The sequence below is a fragment of the Acartia tonsa genome, chromosome 7 (genome assembly GCF_053477335.1).
Source record: "Acartia tonsa isolate MP-2025a chromosome 7, ASM5347733v1, whole genome shotgun sequence".
NCBI lineage: Eukaryota > Metazoa > Arthropoda > Copepoda > Calanoida > Acartiidae > Acartia > Acartia tonsa.
The window spans coordinates 52644489-52661395 of NC_137266.1; the positions used below are offsets into that span (position 1 = coordinate 52644489).

Here is a 16907-nt window from a genome sequence, read left to right on the forward strand (position 1 = left end):
CAGAAGATTTTTGATTTTTTTTTTAAAGATATCGCTCCATCATTTATTCCCTCAGGTTTAAAATATTCATTTGTAAACAAAAAACTGGATAGGAATATACCCCATTATATATGAAACTCTCGTCTCTTATTTCAAAAACTATAAGAGATATTAAGACACACTTAAAAGCAAAGTTGTACATAAAAAGTAGTATAAAAATTTGATTAAATTAATTTCTTTGTTGTGACACTGTTCAAGAAAAGTGAAAAATTAGAAAAATCATAGAGAGAGTAAATTGTGATATTCTAATTAATTTTATTTAAATGGTAATATGTAAGCATAAATTTTTAAAAACTATTGTAAAAAAATGTTAAAATAGTTGTTTACCCAAAAGGCGTCAAGGGGGGGGGGGGTTGTAGATGGAATAAATTTTAGAATATTAATTTCTTTCATTTTAAGGCTACAAAGAGGGTAGGTATATCATAATTCGTAGCACCGCCCTATAAACAATCATTATTTCTAGTTGTTCAAACTTATAGGTTGCCTAAAATATGAAAAACCTAAATAAATTTAGACGTTAATATCAGTGGCAAAATTGCCAAAATGTCCATTTAAATTCAATAAGACTTTCTAGGTACTTCTGGTGCAAGATTTAACTGTCAATAGCTTTAGTAAACTTATTTTCAATGTCACCAAATGTTTTGTGTAGCAAGGAAAAAGCCCAACCCATAAGTTTTGGAATACCTATGCTCCTTATTTTATTTCAATAATGTGTCTAAATTTATTCGTAGGTGAAAATTAATTCTGTATAAAAGTTGATGTAATATATTATTCACCTGGGTTTTCACTCCTAACCTATTCTCCAGGACAGGAGGGAAGGGATAGGGGTTCTAATTGCCTGGAAATGTACTTGTTTATAGCTGATAACTAAATTATTGTGTTGCTATCCATTTATCCTGTTTATTTGTACCAATTGATAATATGTAGTTAGTTCTGTTTAAACCTTAATAATATACACTTAGTCCAATACAGTGATACAGTCCAATACATTATTTAGTTGCCCCAAGTCAAACTAACAAACCCTCCAATAAATGAACAAGGATGACAAGATCCATAAGTAGCAAAACTCAAAAATTATGAATGGATATTGGAAACAAACACAATAATGGCATATAATATACATTAACTTGAAAAAATAGGAAAATCATGAAACATTTAAAATCACAAGAACTAAAAATCTAGGAATCGATCTAGCACCGTAATTAAAAGACAAATCTTAATGAAACTAGATAGAAATAGGTAAAATATGTGCATATTCAATCCCTGATAATTTCAGCCGTCAATCCAAATAATCACAAAACCTAAAAATCTAGGAATCAATCTAGCAGCCCAATTTTTAGACAAATCTTAATAAACCTCAGTGAAAATATATATAATGTAAAATAAATTAATCCCTAAAATTTCAGCCCTCTATCTTGAAAAGGAGTTGAGAAAATCACAAAAACTTCAAAATCTAGGAATCAATTTAGCATTCTTAATAACAGACAGATGAACAAAACAATAAATAGATTAGATGGGCATATGTCATAAGAATCTTTACTTAAAATTTCAACTGTCTATCTTGAATATGAGCTGAGAAAATCACATTCATCCCATAGTGTTATGGACAGAAGGACGGACTAACGAATGGACAAAGTAAATTACAGAGTAGCTTCCCTCCAATAAGTAAGGGGGGGGAGGGGGAAGTGTATTTTTTCGTTTCTTAGTGTTTTACCTTGGTTTAAATGATATATGTGATATTTTTGGTTGGGTCAGGGTTAAGGTCTCTATCAGTTCATTTTGTACAAAAGAAATACCTGCAAGTCTTTTATTTCTTTCTTGATTTCATTGAATTCACTTTTGGCACTTGAATCAAGCTCTTCCCAAGTTTGTCCGATTATATTGAGCAATTCATCCCTTTCTTGTTCAGACAGTAGTTCCTGTCAAGTTCACCAAATATTAATAAAAAGATTGAGAAGCATTTTTTTTGTATTTGAAAAGTATTTACTTCTGTTATGATTTAAATTGACCAAATGTGAATAAACAGATAAAATCAATAATAATACAAATAAATTGACAGATGATTTTATTTTCTATCTTAATTTTTTAGAGGAGGAAATTAAGTAAAATACTTAAAACAACAACCCCCTTATTATGGATGAATATATAAGTAAGCTATTTATAAAGGGTGTGCTAAAGGCTTCTAATGGCCAAAAGAAACATATATATTATGCTCGCACAAGATTTAAACTGACTAAAGATGGCCTACATACAATAATCTAGAATAGTCATTAATCAATAATGCACAATTATCTGACAGTGCATAGGAATGTGCAAAAAAGACTTATTTGTGCATTTTTTCTTCAATGAAGCTTTCCCTGCGCATAATTTAATTTTGGCTATTCCAGATTATTTGTAGTCCTTTCTAAGCTGCTTAAACGGTGTGCAGGCATGATATGTATGTTCAGCCAGTTGGCAGCTAGCACCTTTATAATTCATAGATTTATGGAGATAATCGTTACCAGAAATATATTACCTTGAATTGCAGTTGACCAAAAAAATTTTATTTGGAGTTTTAAAGGGACATCTGATCATCAAACCCTAAATCATCTCATTCATAATATCTCATCATTTACAAAAAAAATATTGCTGTGCGGATTATTTAATTGTGCTGATAATGGTTGCCTGCAAAAATACACCAATCTTACTGCTGAAAGACTGCCACAAGTAGACTCAATACCCCATTTGTGCCACAAGTTAAATAATGTTGCCTTGATAAAGTCATATTTTTTTTCTAAATAATAATTTTAATTAGATATTATCTAAATTACAATGTTATAATACATGAATGGGCAATTTGATAAAAAAACAGTAAAGAATTTGTTTTTACTTTAAATGAGAGTAAAAAATTCCTAGAAAAAGACAGTAAAATGATAAAAAATATTTCCCTTTTTCCCTCATATCAAGTCATAAATCCAAGACATTTTTGTAAATTTTGGCTGATTATTATAGCTAATTGTGCATCATTGTTAATCTTTAAAATTTCTTGGAAATTCTATATGTTCTACATCTAAAAACTCATCCTGAGTTAGTGCAGAGCATGTGTAAATCCAGCTGGGTTATGGACCTCTGCAAGGGTTCTGCATATATGAAAACTTATCCCTTTTCATTTACATTTTATTTCTAAAATATGGGAGTGTGTTTTCAGTGCTTGATATGCACTTTATGGGAAAGCACCCTAAAACTAACCTTAGCTGTCCTTGCTTTTTAAAAAATATTCTTTTACATGAAGCAACTCTGTAATCAATGTCCAAAGAAAATGTCCACCTGAAGGAGGGGGGGGGGGGGATCACTGTATATTCACAGCGGACCAACAAAGTCGAGAAAAAACAAAGATTTACTGTTACCTCCTGCAATTATTTGCAGATTTAAATCCCGTTACCTGAGAAACCTGTTTTTGAGGCTGAAAAGAAACCACATGCCTACCCCTACAGACGCCGAGGTTACCAGAGGTATTTTATACTATTCTGTGACTCCAGATCTTACAAGATCCAACCATAACCTGCTAACAAACCTAAAACGAGATGCTAGGGTCAAAGCCGCCTGGTCCATCGACGGCCATATTCGATTTTGTCTCCTGGCTAATGATAAAGTTAAATTTGAAGTAAAGGACGTGTTTAGCCCAGTTGAAGAGATTATTGCTTCATGTGCCACAGCCGGCTCTAAATCAGCCGAAAATTTGACTTCAATTGTCAAAAAAAGAGGCACTGATGGCGATAATATGCAGACACCTGACGAGAGTGGAGAGAGTGGCGAGGACAGAGAGATCAGCAGGTCTCCAGGTGGGACAGGCAGCAGGTCTCCTGGCGGGACTGGTAGCAGGTCTCCTGGCAGGACGGGCAGCAGGTCTCCAGTTCCAGCAGAGATGCGAGGAGGCCAACGACAACCGCCTCCCATTGGCTCACGCAGGGCTGGCACCAGAGCTGTGGTTGATACCAACAAAAAAAAGTGATAAGTTTTCATTTTTTATACCTAAGTAAACACAGATACACAACCCGAGATATTACACATCTTATTATGTTAATAATCTATCTATCTATCTATTTAAAAATCCCATATATAACAAATCTATTTAACATTTCTTACATGAACATTTCAAAAATACATTCTTTGCACTTACTTAATGTCTATATATTTTTATTATTAATATATTTCTTAATTTTATTATTTAAATTTATTTTTATTGTAAAGTTAGGGCCCGCCTTTGGTTTAAATTACTTTTTTTCTCTTAAACAAATTTTCTCTTTAGCACTTTTGCTTTTTAAAATTGAATCTAATTCTTTTCTTATTGCAGGAGCAATGAAGGCGGTGGCGGTGGACGTACGTACCTGGCGTGACTTTTTCCTAGGGCTCAAACATGATCCAGGATGATAACCTTTTAGGTTTGGGTAGTATACTGGCCGATAATAAATTTAAATTTAATACAGTATTTCAAAATGAAAATGGCATTGGAAATGAAGATATTAATATATTTGATTCTCCTTACGAAAATTGCTTTTTAAATTGTGCATATTATAGTGAAGATGAGTTTGCAAATTGCTTTAAAGATACTAAACTTACTTCTCTGCTTAGTTTAAATATTCAGGGTCTTGCTTCCAAGTTTAATAATTTCCAAGAATTTTTGAATGAATTAGCCTGTCACAAATTCTCGTTTGATATTATTGGTCTTCAAGAAATACATTCTATAATTAATAAAGATTTCTTTAAATTAAATGGCTACCATGAATTGATTAACAAGAATAGAGTTCTATCAAGGGGGGGAGGGGTGGGATTTTTTCTCTCTGAAGCTATAAAATATAAAATTCTAGATGAGGTTTCTATTTTTCATGAAATGATTTTTGAATCTATATTTATTGAAACAGAATTACCAGATCAAACTAGGATTATTATTGGTAACGTTTATAGGTCTCCTTCTCCAATAGAAAATATGACTCAAAGTGTGCAACTTGATTCTTTTATTGACATAATGTCAAATGTTGTGTCTAAACTTTCAGATTATAATAGCAAAGTATATATATTAGGAGATTTTAATATTGATATTCTACAATATAAAAATCATAGAAAAACTCAAGAATTTATTGATAACATGTTTGCCTCTGGTTTTTTACAAATTATAAATCACCCTACAAGAATTTCGAGCCATGCTAATAGTAGTAGCGCAACGTTAATAGATCATATCTGGACAAACAGTTTAAATGACTTTTATTCATCAGGGATAATAACTACACATATTTCTGATCACTATGCACCTTTTCATTTTTTGAATAATTCTAAAGTTGTAAATAGGCCCAAATTTATAAAAACCAGAAATTTTTCTAATGAAAATATAAATTCCTTTAAGACTCTTTTTGTCTTAACCTCTTTTCGAGGAAGCTTTGTGTTTATCAAGTTCGAAATTAAATTCCTTATCATTAACTGAAAACAAAGTGCAAATGTCGTCTTTTTAGGGCTTTCCTTTCATAATGTGGCGCGGCATAGATTGTTTGTTTATTTTGAAGCGCACGTTCTTTACTTTTGAATGAGATATGAGAGTGTGAAGATTTCGGAGAACAAAATTGGGCCTATCATTGGTCTCATTGTGTGTGAACGACCCTAGTATATCAGGGATTTGAAACCATAAGAGCTTCAGGTAGAATTTGTTATTTTTATTAAGAAGTATGGTGTATAGGACGATTATATGTAGTTTTAAAAAAGGCTTTAGCCAGCTAAGCATGAAACTTAATTATGTTTAATATATGTTTTAGTAATTTTTATGTGCCTTATTGTTGCATTTAACAATGATTTATTAAACCAAATAATTTTCCTTTAAAGCCAAAGTTTCCAAAGATTTTTTACCGTAGAGAAAAATGATTTTAAAAAAGCAAATAAGATTACGTGGTTACAAATAACTGGAATTATGAACTAATTGATATTGTAATTTCAGGTCTTTGAAATAATTTCATCAATAAATCTATATTCAAACCTGCTGTTGAAACTTGATGGTTCCTGGTATTGGGGGTTTGTATGTTCGCCAACTGATCTCGTGAACTTCCCGCTAATTCGGAAGTCAAGCTCAACCAAAGTGTCATGGTTGAGACAATTTCAAAGTATCTGATGAATAGGCGTTAGCATTCATCAAGAGATCAATAGCATCCAGTGAATTATTGATGCAATAAACTGTGACAATTTTTCTGTGAAATAAGTACCTAGTGAATCAATATGCCACTAACCAAAAAGCAGAAAATTGAGCGAGCTATCGCTATTGGCAGTGAAAGGCTAGAAGTTTTTGATGAACAGTTAAAATTGTTTTATGACAATCTAAAAGCCTGCCAAAGTTTTAGTTCATGTGAAAATGTGACTGTAAAATCAATTCGTGACATTTTTAGTGAGGTCAAGGACCAATCTGACCTAATAAAAAGTCTAAAACCTGCCGTGGAGACTAGTGAGCTGCGCGAGTTCAAGCGTGATTTGGATGAAGCTAGTGAGCAGAAAACTGTTGCAGATAAAGTTTATGCGTCGTTGGAGCAGTGTACAAAAATTCTGTACTGGCTTGACAATGATTCAGACGACGCGAGGTCAAGCACTGTCGCCAGGAACCTCGACGTCATTGAGAAGGTGAAGATGGACATGGGAGTGCTTAAAATTTCCGTGGAGTTGCGCCAAGAAGTACGTGATATGTACCGAAGGCTTAGAGAGATGGAACGTCGTTCATCTAACCTGGATGAGAGTGGGACACCTGCCATGCTCTCCAGAAGTATGTCTGCCGTGGATATTCGGAGTTCCAACCCGCAGTATGGGCGCTGGGACAACAGTTTGTTGCCGTCGTTCGACGGTACTGACACGGATTACCCAAACTTTAAACAGGTCTTTAAAGATCTATGTTCTGGTTATGGATTTGCTGACCAGAGGTTAAGTCTGATGTTGTGTATGGAGAAGGTGATAACCAACCCGGAACTACGCAAGCAAGTGTCAGCGATTAGAGATCATAATGAACAATGGGCGTTTCTTGATCAGATGTTTTTATCAAACACTCGCCGGTTCATGAGGATTTTAACTAAGTTGAACAAGATGAAACCTGTGGACGTGGTTAGCGCAATTGCTACCTTCAAGAGCATGATGCAGGAGGTAGAAGTCATCGTTGGTTCTGCAGCTAAGGATTACAACCACCTAACTCTTATTCATATTTTTAAAGACAAGTGCCCTGAAAATTTGAGAGACAAAATTATGATGGAGCTAGGTAGCATGAACCAACCAAACATCCCGAAGATTGTAGAACTGCTGGAGAGGACCAGGGGTGCCATGTTGGCCGGTGATATGTCCTATGACAATGGCGCCGGCAAGAGAAATCGTGACAGAGCTGCCGCCGCGCAAGTATCTGGCCGCAGTGACAATAAGAATGGAAAGGGTGGAAAGGACAAGGCGTCCAAGTGGAACAGTGCATGTCCTGTGGAGAGCTGCAAGGAGAAACACCCGATTTTCCGTTGCCTCACGTTTAAGAAGATGGACGTGGTTGACCGAAAGAAAGTTGTCCAGCAGAAGAAGTTATGTGAACTCTGCTTGTGTGACGGCCATACTGCTGACAAGTGTAATAAATCTGATAAGCTTGGTGTTTGTGGTACCAATAATTGTGACAGATACCATTCAAGGTTACTCCATGAGGCTAGTGCTGGTGTGAATACAGTCTACAAGTCAAGTTCTGCACCCAGCCCCTGTACCTTCTTACTTCAGTTAGTTCCTGTTGTAGCACCTGGCGGCGGCACCTGCCACGCCACGGTAATGTTTGACTCCGGGGCAAATTTGCCACTTGTGTCTGAGAAGTTATCCAACAAGTTGAAGCTGAAATCTACCGGCAGATATACAACTATTTCTGTAGCTGATGGCAGTGAGTCTTCCTGCCGCAATGTTGTGTTTTATTTGAAGGATAGGGACGGCAATCTGAGGGAGTTTGAGGCAGCTGTCATGCCTACCCTCGGCGGGGCCAACGAGATGCGCTCGGTCCACCCCGAAACTGCCGCCGAGATATTTAAAATGCCGCCAGAAAGGTTTACATATATTAGTGGAGGCTTAGATATCATCATTGGAAATACACATCCTGACGTGTTTCCTTCAACCTACCAGAAAGTGGGCCAGTCTATGTTGTGGCGAACCATTTTTGGTAGTGGTTTTATCTGTACGAGTGCTGATGGTGGAGCTGGAGATCAAAAGTCAGCTTATAAGGCTGTCAGTGTCAGTGGAGGCACTTTGCCAGACTTTCTGACGTCTGAATCGTTTGGCATACAGCCGCAGGCACTTTGTCCAGGATGTACTGCTTGTCAAGAGTGCAAGGCTATGGCCGACGGCACTACCTGGGACCAGCGTGAGAGGCAGAGGATAATTGAGGCAGGTTTAACACTAGACTTGCAGTCCAACAAGTGGACAGGTCAATATGCTTATATTGAAGATCCTCACACTTTACCCTACAATGAAAGTTTAGCCCGCAAAATTGCTGAAAAGGATCGTGCCAGGATGGTCAAGGAAGGTACCTATGGAATGTATGTGGAGGTATTCAACGACGCCATAAGAAGAGGCGTTTTTCAAAAAGCCACGCCGGAAGAATTGCAGTATGAAGGACCTAAGTCTTGTTCATCAATAGTGGTTGCTTTCAAGGAGGATTCAAGTTCCACACCCATGCGATTGTGTGCAAATAGTTCTCTGACGTTCAAGGGTACCAGTTTTAATAACATAATGCTGGGAGGCCCGCCGCCAATGCAGAAGATTTTTTATCATTTGATGCTTTTCCGCGGTTACAAGGTTGGTATAACCGCGGATATCTCCAAGTTTTATAACTCCATCCTGGCCACAGAGTTCGACAGCCAGATGAAGAGAGTTTTATTTTCCCCGACGCCAGATGGTCCACTTGAAATTTACCTGACCAAAGTTGTGAATTTCGGCGAGTTAGCTGCGGGAAATTTGGCAGTTACAGCCCTGAAGTTGACGTCCCGCCTGTTCGGCGGAAAGAGTGAAGCAGAGGTCAAGGAGATGTATGGAGAGGGACAGATAAACGGTAGTGAAATTGTTGCTAAACCTGAATTATGGAAGGAGCCACAAATACCTACCTACCCTGATGAGGAATTCAAGTTACCTCAGATTCCAGTTGCAGTCAAGCTTGAGAAGCACAGCTTCATAGATGACGTTATTTCGGGAGCAGGATCGAAGCCAGAAGCCAAGGAGATGATGAAAGAGGCCGACAGGATTATCGGCAAAGGTAGTTTTTCCTTCAAACAAGTCATTTATTCTGGAGATGATTGCCAGCCTACCAAGGTTCTCGGGCTGATATGGAAGCCAGCCACCGATGTGTTGTCCATTGCCACAAGAGTCAACCAAGATGGTAAAGTCAAGGGAAGGAAGGTGAAAGAGGATGCTGATTTGTACAACCTCCAGGACGCCTTGGACGAGAATCTGACGAAGAAGATGGTCCACAGGTTCGCCGCCCAAACCTTCGACCCGATCGGGCTTTGCAGCCCTATTCTGTTGAGAATTAAACTTGTCCTGCGGAAAACATGTTTGCTGAATTTGGGCTGGCAAGATTTCATTCCAAAAAGTCTACGGGATGAACTTGTTCAGTCGCTGGAGGACAGAGCTGAGGTCGCTAAATTGGAGTTTGACCGTTGTGTGGTCCCGGATGAACCAACTGGCCTTCCATCCTTGATGATGTTTTCGGATGGGTCATCAGAGGCTTATGCATCTAATGCATATTTGAGGTGGCCAACTAGACAAGGTTTTGAAACGTTTTTGCTAGCCACCAAGTCAAGAGTTGCGCCGGTCAAGTGTGAATCAATTCCACGCCTTGAGTTGATGGGGTGCCAGATGTCCACAAGGTTGGCAAAGTCCGTCAGAGATGCCCTGCCCTTTGATATTATCAGAGTGATGTACTTTACTGATTCATCGTGTGTTTTATCACAAATAGTCTCCAACAGTGCTATGCTGAACACATTTAATTCTCATCGTATTGGAGAAATTCAATCTGCAACCAACAAGGATGACTGGAGGTGGGTCCCGGGGACGCACAACGTTGCAGATTTGGGCACCAGAAGCACCTGCAAGGTATCAGATTTGGGACCAGGTTCCAGGTACAGATTGGGCCCAGAATGGTTGCGCCAGGATGAAAGTGCGTGGCCGGTGAAAACTGCCGAAGAAGTCAAGCAGGTTTTACCCCCAGAGGAGTTGAATACCAAAATGGTTAAGTTATGTTCAATGAAAGTTGCCGGAGAAGCCGCTGAAGATGTCTTTAGGTTTAAGCACAGGAGATCATTTGGACAGGCCAAACGTATTATGGCAGCTGTCCTGCAAGTTGCGAACACCTGGTTGAAGAAGCTAAAGAGCAGACAAGAAGGTAAGACTACAGCCGCTGGTAGTCATGTAGCTGCCGCAGATTCTGTGTACAAGCCGTCTTTGTACAATTTTATGGCGGCGGCGGAACTTTTCATTGTGTCACGAAGCCAAGAGGATGAGTGGATAAATGACGCTAAAGGCAATTATGCGTCATTAAATCCATTAGTGCATGAAGTATCATTGACCTGGCCTGTCGTTGGTCCCGGAGGAAATTATGTGACCAGGGAGATGAGGATTCTTAAAATGGTTGGTCGTGGACAGCCAGTCATTGACGCCATTACTGGCGGCCGTAAAATGATATTTGAAGACATGCCAGGTTTAATAATTTTGGAGCCTGGTAATTGGTTAGCTGCTGTTTTTATGAGAGAAGCGCATGTTGAGCTTCACTCTGGTGTCCGTGGAACTTTAGCTGAGAGCCGCCGTTGGTGCTGGATTGTGAAGGCAAGGAGGTTGGCCATCATGGAAGTGAAGAAGTGTTGGCCCTGCAGTGTTGAGAGGGCTAAGGAATGTCGTGCTACCATGAAGGAGGTGTTACCTGACAAGTTGGTCCCGAGCAGGCCTTTTGAAGCTGTGCAAGTCGACCTGATGGGTCCGCTGGTTACGAGGAGAGCTGCCGCCAAAACGAGGAGTCAGACAGCAACGAAGAAGGTGTGGGTGTTCGTGGTGGTCTGCAGATTCTCAGGGGCGTTGTGGTTAGATGCCTTGGAAAAGTATGATACCAGTAGTATCCTGTTGTCCCTGCGCAAGTTGGAAGCTGTTCATTGTCTGCCGAAGATCATAGTAAGCGACATGGGCACACAATTATCCAGTGCCCGCAAGGTTTTAGAGCAGAAGTTGGGCAGCCAGGTAGAGTTTTCTTGGTCTCAGATCCCGGCCCGAGCCCACCATTACATTGGGCAAGCTGAGAAAATGGTGGGATTAACCAAGAGATTGCTGTCCAAGAAGTTGGTGAATAGTTCTGTTAATTTCAACGAGCTCCTGGTGCTGTTGGCGGAGGTTAGCAAGTTGATGAATAGCAGACCATTGACGATTGAAGCTGCGAACGACGTGGAGAATTGGCGGCTGATTACCCCTGGCCAGCTGCTGGGAAATGTTGACCGCCAGCCGTTGTGCAATGTGGCGATGAAACCGGAGGACCAAATTTCCTCCAGGTTGAAGTTGTTGGAAGATTTGTCTGCCCAGTTTTGGACTGCCTACCGCCAGGAGATCCTACCGAAGATATTACGGATGTCCAAGTGGAAGGATGAGATGGCGGAGCCACTAGCTGACGGAGATATAGTTCTGGTTACGAGTACCAATCCGCTGATGAGATGTTTGAGGATGGGCCGAGTGACGAGAATTGAGGATGGAAGAAAGACGGCAAGAGTCTTGTTCAGACTGACAGATAAATCTCCCCTAGAAGAACATGCTGTATCAGTCAGGCAGTTGTTAAAAATTATGATTAATAATTGATTCTTATTTTATGGAAATTGAGTTTTTTTTTAGTAAAAAGCCACATTTTCATATGCCTATTTTTATGCCTAAAATAAGAATCAAATGAAATGCGATTAAATATTCTTCTATTTCATATGCTCAAATTTAATTTTATTGAGTTTAATTTCTTTTCAAAAGTACAATTCATTTTAAAACTTACCTGAAAAGTTTAACAAAAAAGGAATAAATGTGTCGAGGTTGCGTGATTCGATATTTATTCTAAGAAAAAATCAAGTATTTTTTTAGCAGATTTTTTTAAAATTATATATGAATTTCAATCAAGTAAAACATTTTTATTCAGATCAAGGAATGATTGAAAATTCATATTTAAAGTCTCATATTTTTTTTACAAAGAAAAATTGGTATTTTTTTCATAATTCCGATGAAAATTCTAACGAAGATATTATTTTGCTATTCTTTAAGTATTAAAAAGTTTTATTGTTGATTAAGATATTACAGTTCTTATTCATTAAGTTTGAAAAACTTTCTGCCCAAGGATTTTGAAAAATTTTTTCTTACTACTCTTTTTGATGCTTAACAAATTTAGTTTTAAGTACCTATAAATCTTAATTTTCTTGTCTAAGATTTATTTCGTTTTATTTTACCATTATTTGTTTACATTTACATTTCAACCTGATTTCGTAGGTACTTATTGATTTATTAATAATGATTTATTACCTATTGATTATGAAATGATTATTATTTAGTATAGTTGTTATATTTACAACATCATGATTAATAGGATTATCTATTTTAGGATTGTGTATGTGATCTGTGATTGTCATGTGCATGGAATATTGTATGGTACAAACCAATCCCCATCCTTCTATCCTAAAATGTGAGGTATTATGAGTCCTAGTGAGGGGTATGATATTGTATATGCATTTCACGGGGTTTCTTTTAGTTAGGAGCAAAATTGTCACGTTTTCGGGATGTGGCCATTCTCATGTGATTATGGTGAGTTGAGTTTAGTGAGAAATGTTGCTAGTGCTCAGCGCGAAAAAACCTTGAATCTCGTTAAGGAAGTTAATTTGACTTTCAAACGGGGGGTGTGTCTTAACCTCTTTTCGAGGAAGCTTTGTGTTTATCAAGTTCGAAATTAAATTCCTTATCATTAACTGAAAACAAAGTGCAAATGTCGTCTTTTTAGGGCTTTCCTTTCATAATGTGGCGCGGCATAGATTGTTTGTTTATTTTGAAGCGCACGTTCTTTACTTTTGAATGAGATATGAGAGTGTGAAGATTTCGGAGAACAAAATTGGGCCTATCATTGGTCTCATTGTGTGTGAACGACCCTAGTATATCAGGGATTTGAAACCATAAGAGCTTCAGGTAGAATTTGTTATTTTTATTAAGAAGTATGGTGTATAGGACGATTATATGTAGTTTTAAAAAAGGCTTTAGCCAGCTAAGCATGAAACTTAATTATGTTTAATATATGTTTTAGTAATTTTTATGTGCCTTATTGTTGCATTTAACAATGATTTATTAAACCAAATAATTTTCCTTTAAAGCCAAAGTTTCCAAAGATTTTTTACCGTAGAGAAAAATGATTTTAAAAAAGCAAATAAGATTACGTGGTTACAAATAACTGGAATTATGAACTAATTGATATTGTAATTTCAGGTCTTTGAAATAATTTCATCAATAAATCTATATTCAAACCTGCTGTTGAAACTTGATGGTTCCTGGTATTGGGGGTTTGTATGTTCGCCAACTGATCTCGTGAACTTCCCGCTAATTCGGAAGTCAAGCTCAACCAAAGTGTCATGGTTGAGACACTTTTAGAACAGGCTAACTTTCAAAGTACGTTTAACGAGCAACAAAACCCACAAATAGCTTATGACAAATTTCATGAGATTTTTTTCACCCTTTTTGATGCCCATTTTGAAGAAAAAACTGTTCGCTTTAATATAAACATACATAAAATAGAACCTTGGATGTCAAAGGGTCTTTTAAAATCCAGGCGAACAAAAATAGAACTCTATTCAATTTATTCTAAACACCGTTCAGTTGAAAATAAACAAATTTTTGATAAATATAAGAATCTTTATAATAAACTACTTAGAGCAATGAAGAAACTTCACTATAGTAAGCTACTTATTTCACATCAAGGCAATCTTAAAAAATCTTGGGAAATTATCAAAGAGGCATGTAATAAGAGTGGGAGGGCTAAAAATTCTTCACCCAAATCTTTGAATATAAATGGTAATATTATAAATCAAACTGAACTAATTGTTGAAAATTTTAATAGACACTTCACAAGTGTAACTACTAATATTCAGCAGTCAATTCCACCAACCGATCGCCCCCCTGACAGTTATTTAGATGAGGTCCAAGCAAATTTTATTTTCAATTTAACTTCCCCTGAACAAATCATGCAAATTTTTAGCCATCTTGAAAGCAAATCTAGCACAGATTTTACTGGTCTATCCACTAAATTTGTAAAAATAATTTTGCCGCTAATTGCTAAGCCACTAGCACATATTTTTAATTTATCTCTTAGGCATGGTTTGGTCCCCTCTCAATTTAAGATTGCTAAAGTTTCTGCAGTTTTTAAAAAGGGTGGAAATCCTGAAAACCTTAATGATTACAGGTCAATTAATCTATTGTTGGTTTTTAGCAAAATCTTGGAAAAATTAGTTTCAATTCAATTGAAAGACTATTTAAGTGAGCATGACATTATTCACCCTAATCAGTTTGGTTTTCAGGAAGGCAATTCTACAATTCATCCTATGATTCACATGCTTAACAAAATTTCAACTGCAATGAATAATAATGAATATACAATTGGTATTTTTTGCGACCTAACCAAAGCCTTTGATATGGTTCCTGTAGACATAATGTGTAAAAAATTGGAAAAGATAGGAATTAGGGGGTCCACTCTAAATTGGTTTAGAAACTATTTGACAGATAGACAACAATTTGTTTGTATTGATTCAATAAGTTCAACACTAAGTGAAATTACTCTAGGTTTACCACAAGGATCGATACTTGGCCCAATTCTGTTTATAATTTTCATAAATGATTTACCAAAGTCCACTTTATTATATTCTTTACTTTTTTGTGATGACACTACCCTTCTTGCCTCTGGGCCGAATTTAGCAGATTTGGTCACATTTGTAAATTCAGAGTTGCAAAAAGTCTCTACTTGGTTTCGCACTAACAAAATGTCTCTACATCCTTTAAAAACTAAGTTTACTATTTTTCATCCCTCCCCTCATCTAATTCCATGGAATGAAATAAATATCTACATTAATGAAAATAATATTGACTGCCCTTCCCCTAATGATCAACTCATTAGAAAATTAGAATTTGTCAACCATGAATCAGAAATACCTGCTATAAAATTTCTAGGGGTTTATTTTGATCCAGCCCTCAATTTTAGGTACCATATTAAACAATTAAATGCAAAACTTTCAAAATCATTGTTTGTTTTACGCAGATGTCAAAAAATATTATATCCTGAAGCAATGCGATCCTTATATTATTCAACTTTTCATTGTCACTTAATCTATGGAATTATAACATATTCTTCAACATATGATAGCCTTATTAATGACATCTTTAAGCAACAAAAGAAAGCTATTCGATGTATTTCTAATGCCAAATATAATTCTCACACAGGAATCTTATTTAAAAAGTTGGGTATTTTGCCATTTCCAGCACTTGTGGATTATTTTAAATTAAATTTTATGTATCTCTATATAAAGGATTTGCAGCCTAAATCATTTAGAATAAGCAATTATTGGACTTTGAATCAAGATAGAAATATTCCTTATGCTTTGAGAACTCATGCTGACTTTGCTATACCATTTTCCAGACTTGCACTAATTTCTAGATTGCCTTTTATTTCTTTACCAAAAACATGGAATAAATATGAAGAAATTTTAAAAGATCTAAAAAATAGGCCAAATTATAATTTATTTAAAAAACACTTGAAAAAAACATTGATTGAAAATATTGAAACAAACTGCAACAGACTTCTTTGTCATATTTGCCATTTAAATGCAATTTAAACTTATTGGTTAGAATATTACCTTAACTTATTTCTTGTCATTTTATTATTCTGTGATCAAAATTGTTTCAATTAGAAAGCAAAATTTGCTAGGTCTTAAACGTACTACATCGCCGTCAACTTCTTTTTTATGCTTTGTTGTAATCTTTAAAACTTTTTAACATTTAACCTTAAACCTTATTCTTTTGCTCCTGAGTTTTATAAAAAAAGCACTAAATTTTTAATTTTTCCATTCACTTAAGTACATCTGTATATTTTATATTTAGTTTTTTGTATAGGGCTTGATCCTTTCACCGCATGTTCCTAGGGTTACTAATTAAAAATTGTTGACTTTATAACTTTAGCTTGCACTCTATGTTTGCGTTAGATCCTGCCTCTAGCAACATATTCTTATGTTTATTATTTAGTATCAATGATTTATATAAACTTATGCTATATGTAAATATTCTTAATCTGTCATTATCACTGTATTTTAATATGTTGACTGAAATAAATATTTGATGTTGATGTTGATGATCAAAAGTTAAATATGAATATATTAATTTACACACAAGATAACTTTAAGTTCAACTTCTTTCTTTAGAATAATTGTTTCAGTAATTTGTTTTATATTTATTACCAATGTTACTGAGGACGAATTAACATTCTGCCTTAAAGGAAGCCTGCAAGAAATAAAATGCTTTAACTACAAAAAGACTGTCACAAGTATACCCAATACCCAAAATTTGGAGCCTCCAGCTTCGATAACAAAAAAATTATTTGCATTTCAAAATGACATTTTAGGTTTATGAAAATTTGAAAGTTTTTCATTGCTCATGATAGAAATTTCAATATCAAATAACGTCGCCTAGTCTCAAAATTATTAGCTTATCTTTGTCAGAAACTTTGATTGCCACTAACTGATTACATTATTACAATAAAAACATCACAATTTATAGTCAAAATCTCTGTAAAAATTTGGTTTAATTTGCGTTTTAAATTATAGCGG

General features: G+C 36.1%; 2 protein-coding genes across 4 annotated transcripts in view; one reads left to right on the plus strand and one right to left on the minus strand.

Annotated features, from left to right (window-relative positions):
• The window catches only part of LOC145323986 (uncharacterized), a 73817-nt gene that overhangs the window by 34571 nt on the left and 22339 nt on the right, over window positions 1-16907 (minus strand). For 2 of the 3 annotated variants that reach the window (XM_080166621.1, XM_080166622.1), the window contains exon 1: window positions 1836-1963. The exons of the other annotated variant lie outside the window; for it this stretch is intronic. The gene's annotated coding sequence lies outside the window, so the exon portion shown is untranslated. Of the gene's footprint in view, window positions 1-1835; window positions 1964-16907 lie in introns of those variants that run through there. 3 annotated transcript variants of the gene reach the window in all.
• Window positions 3243-5420, plus strand: LOC145323985 (uncharacterized). Its single transcript, XM_080166618.1, has 2 exons — window positions 3243-4026; window positions 4373-5420. The coding sequence occupies exons 1-2, from the start codon at window positions 3497-3499 to the stop codon at window positions 4413-4415; spliced, it is 573 nt and encodes a 190-aa protein (XP_080022744.1). The 5' UTR covers window positions 3243-3496; the 3' UTR covers window positions 4416-5420.

Coding starts and splice junctions, on each gene's coding strand:
- LOC145323985 (XM_080166618.1), top strand. CDS start 3,497: ATGCCTACCCCTACAGACGCCGAGGTTACCAGAGGTATTTTATACTAT. Junction 4,027..4,372: donor GTTGATACCAACAAAAAAAA/GTGATAAGTTTT, acceptor TTCTTATTGCAG/GAGCAATGAAGGCGGTGGCG.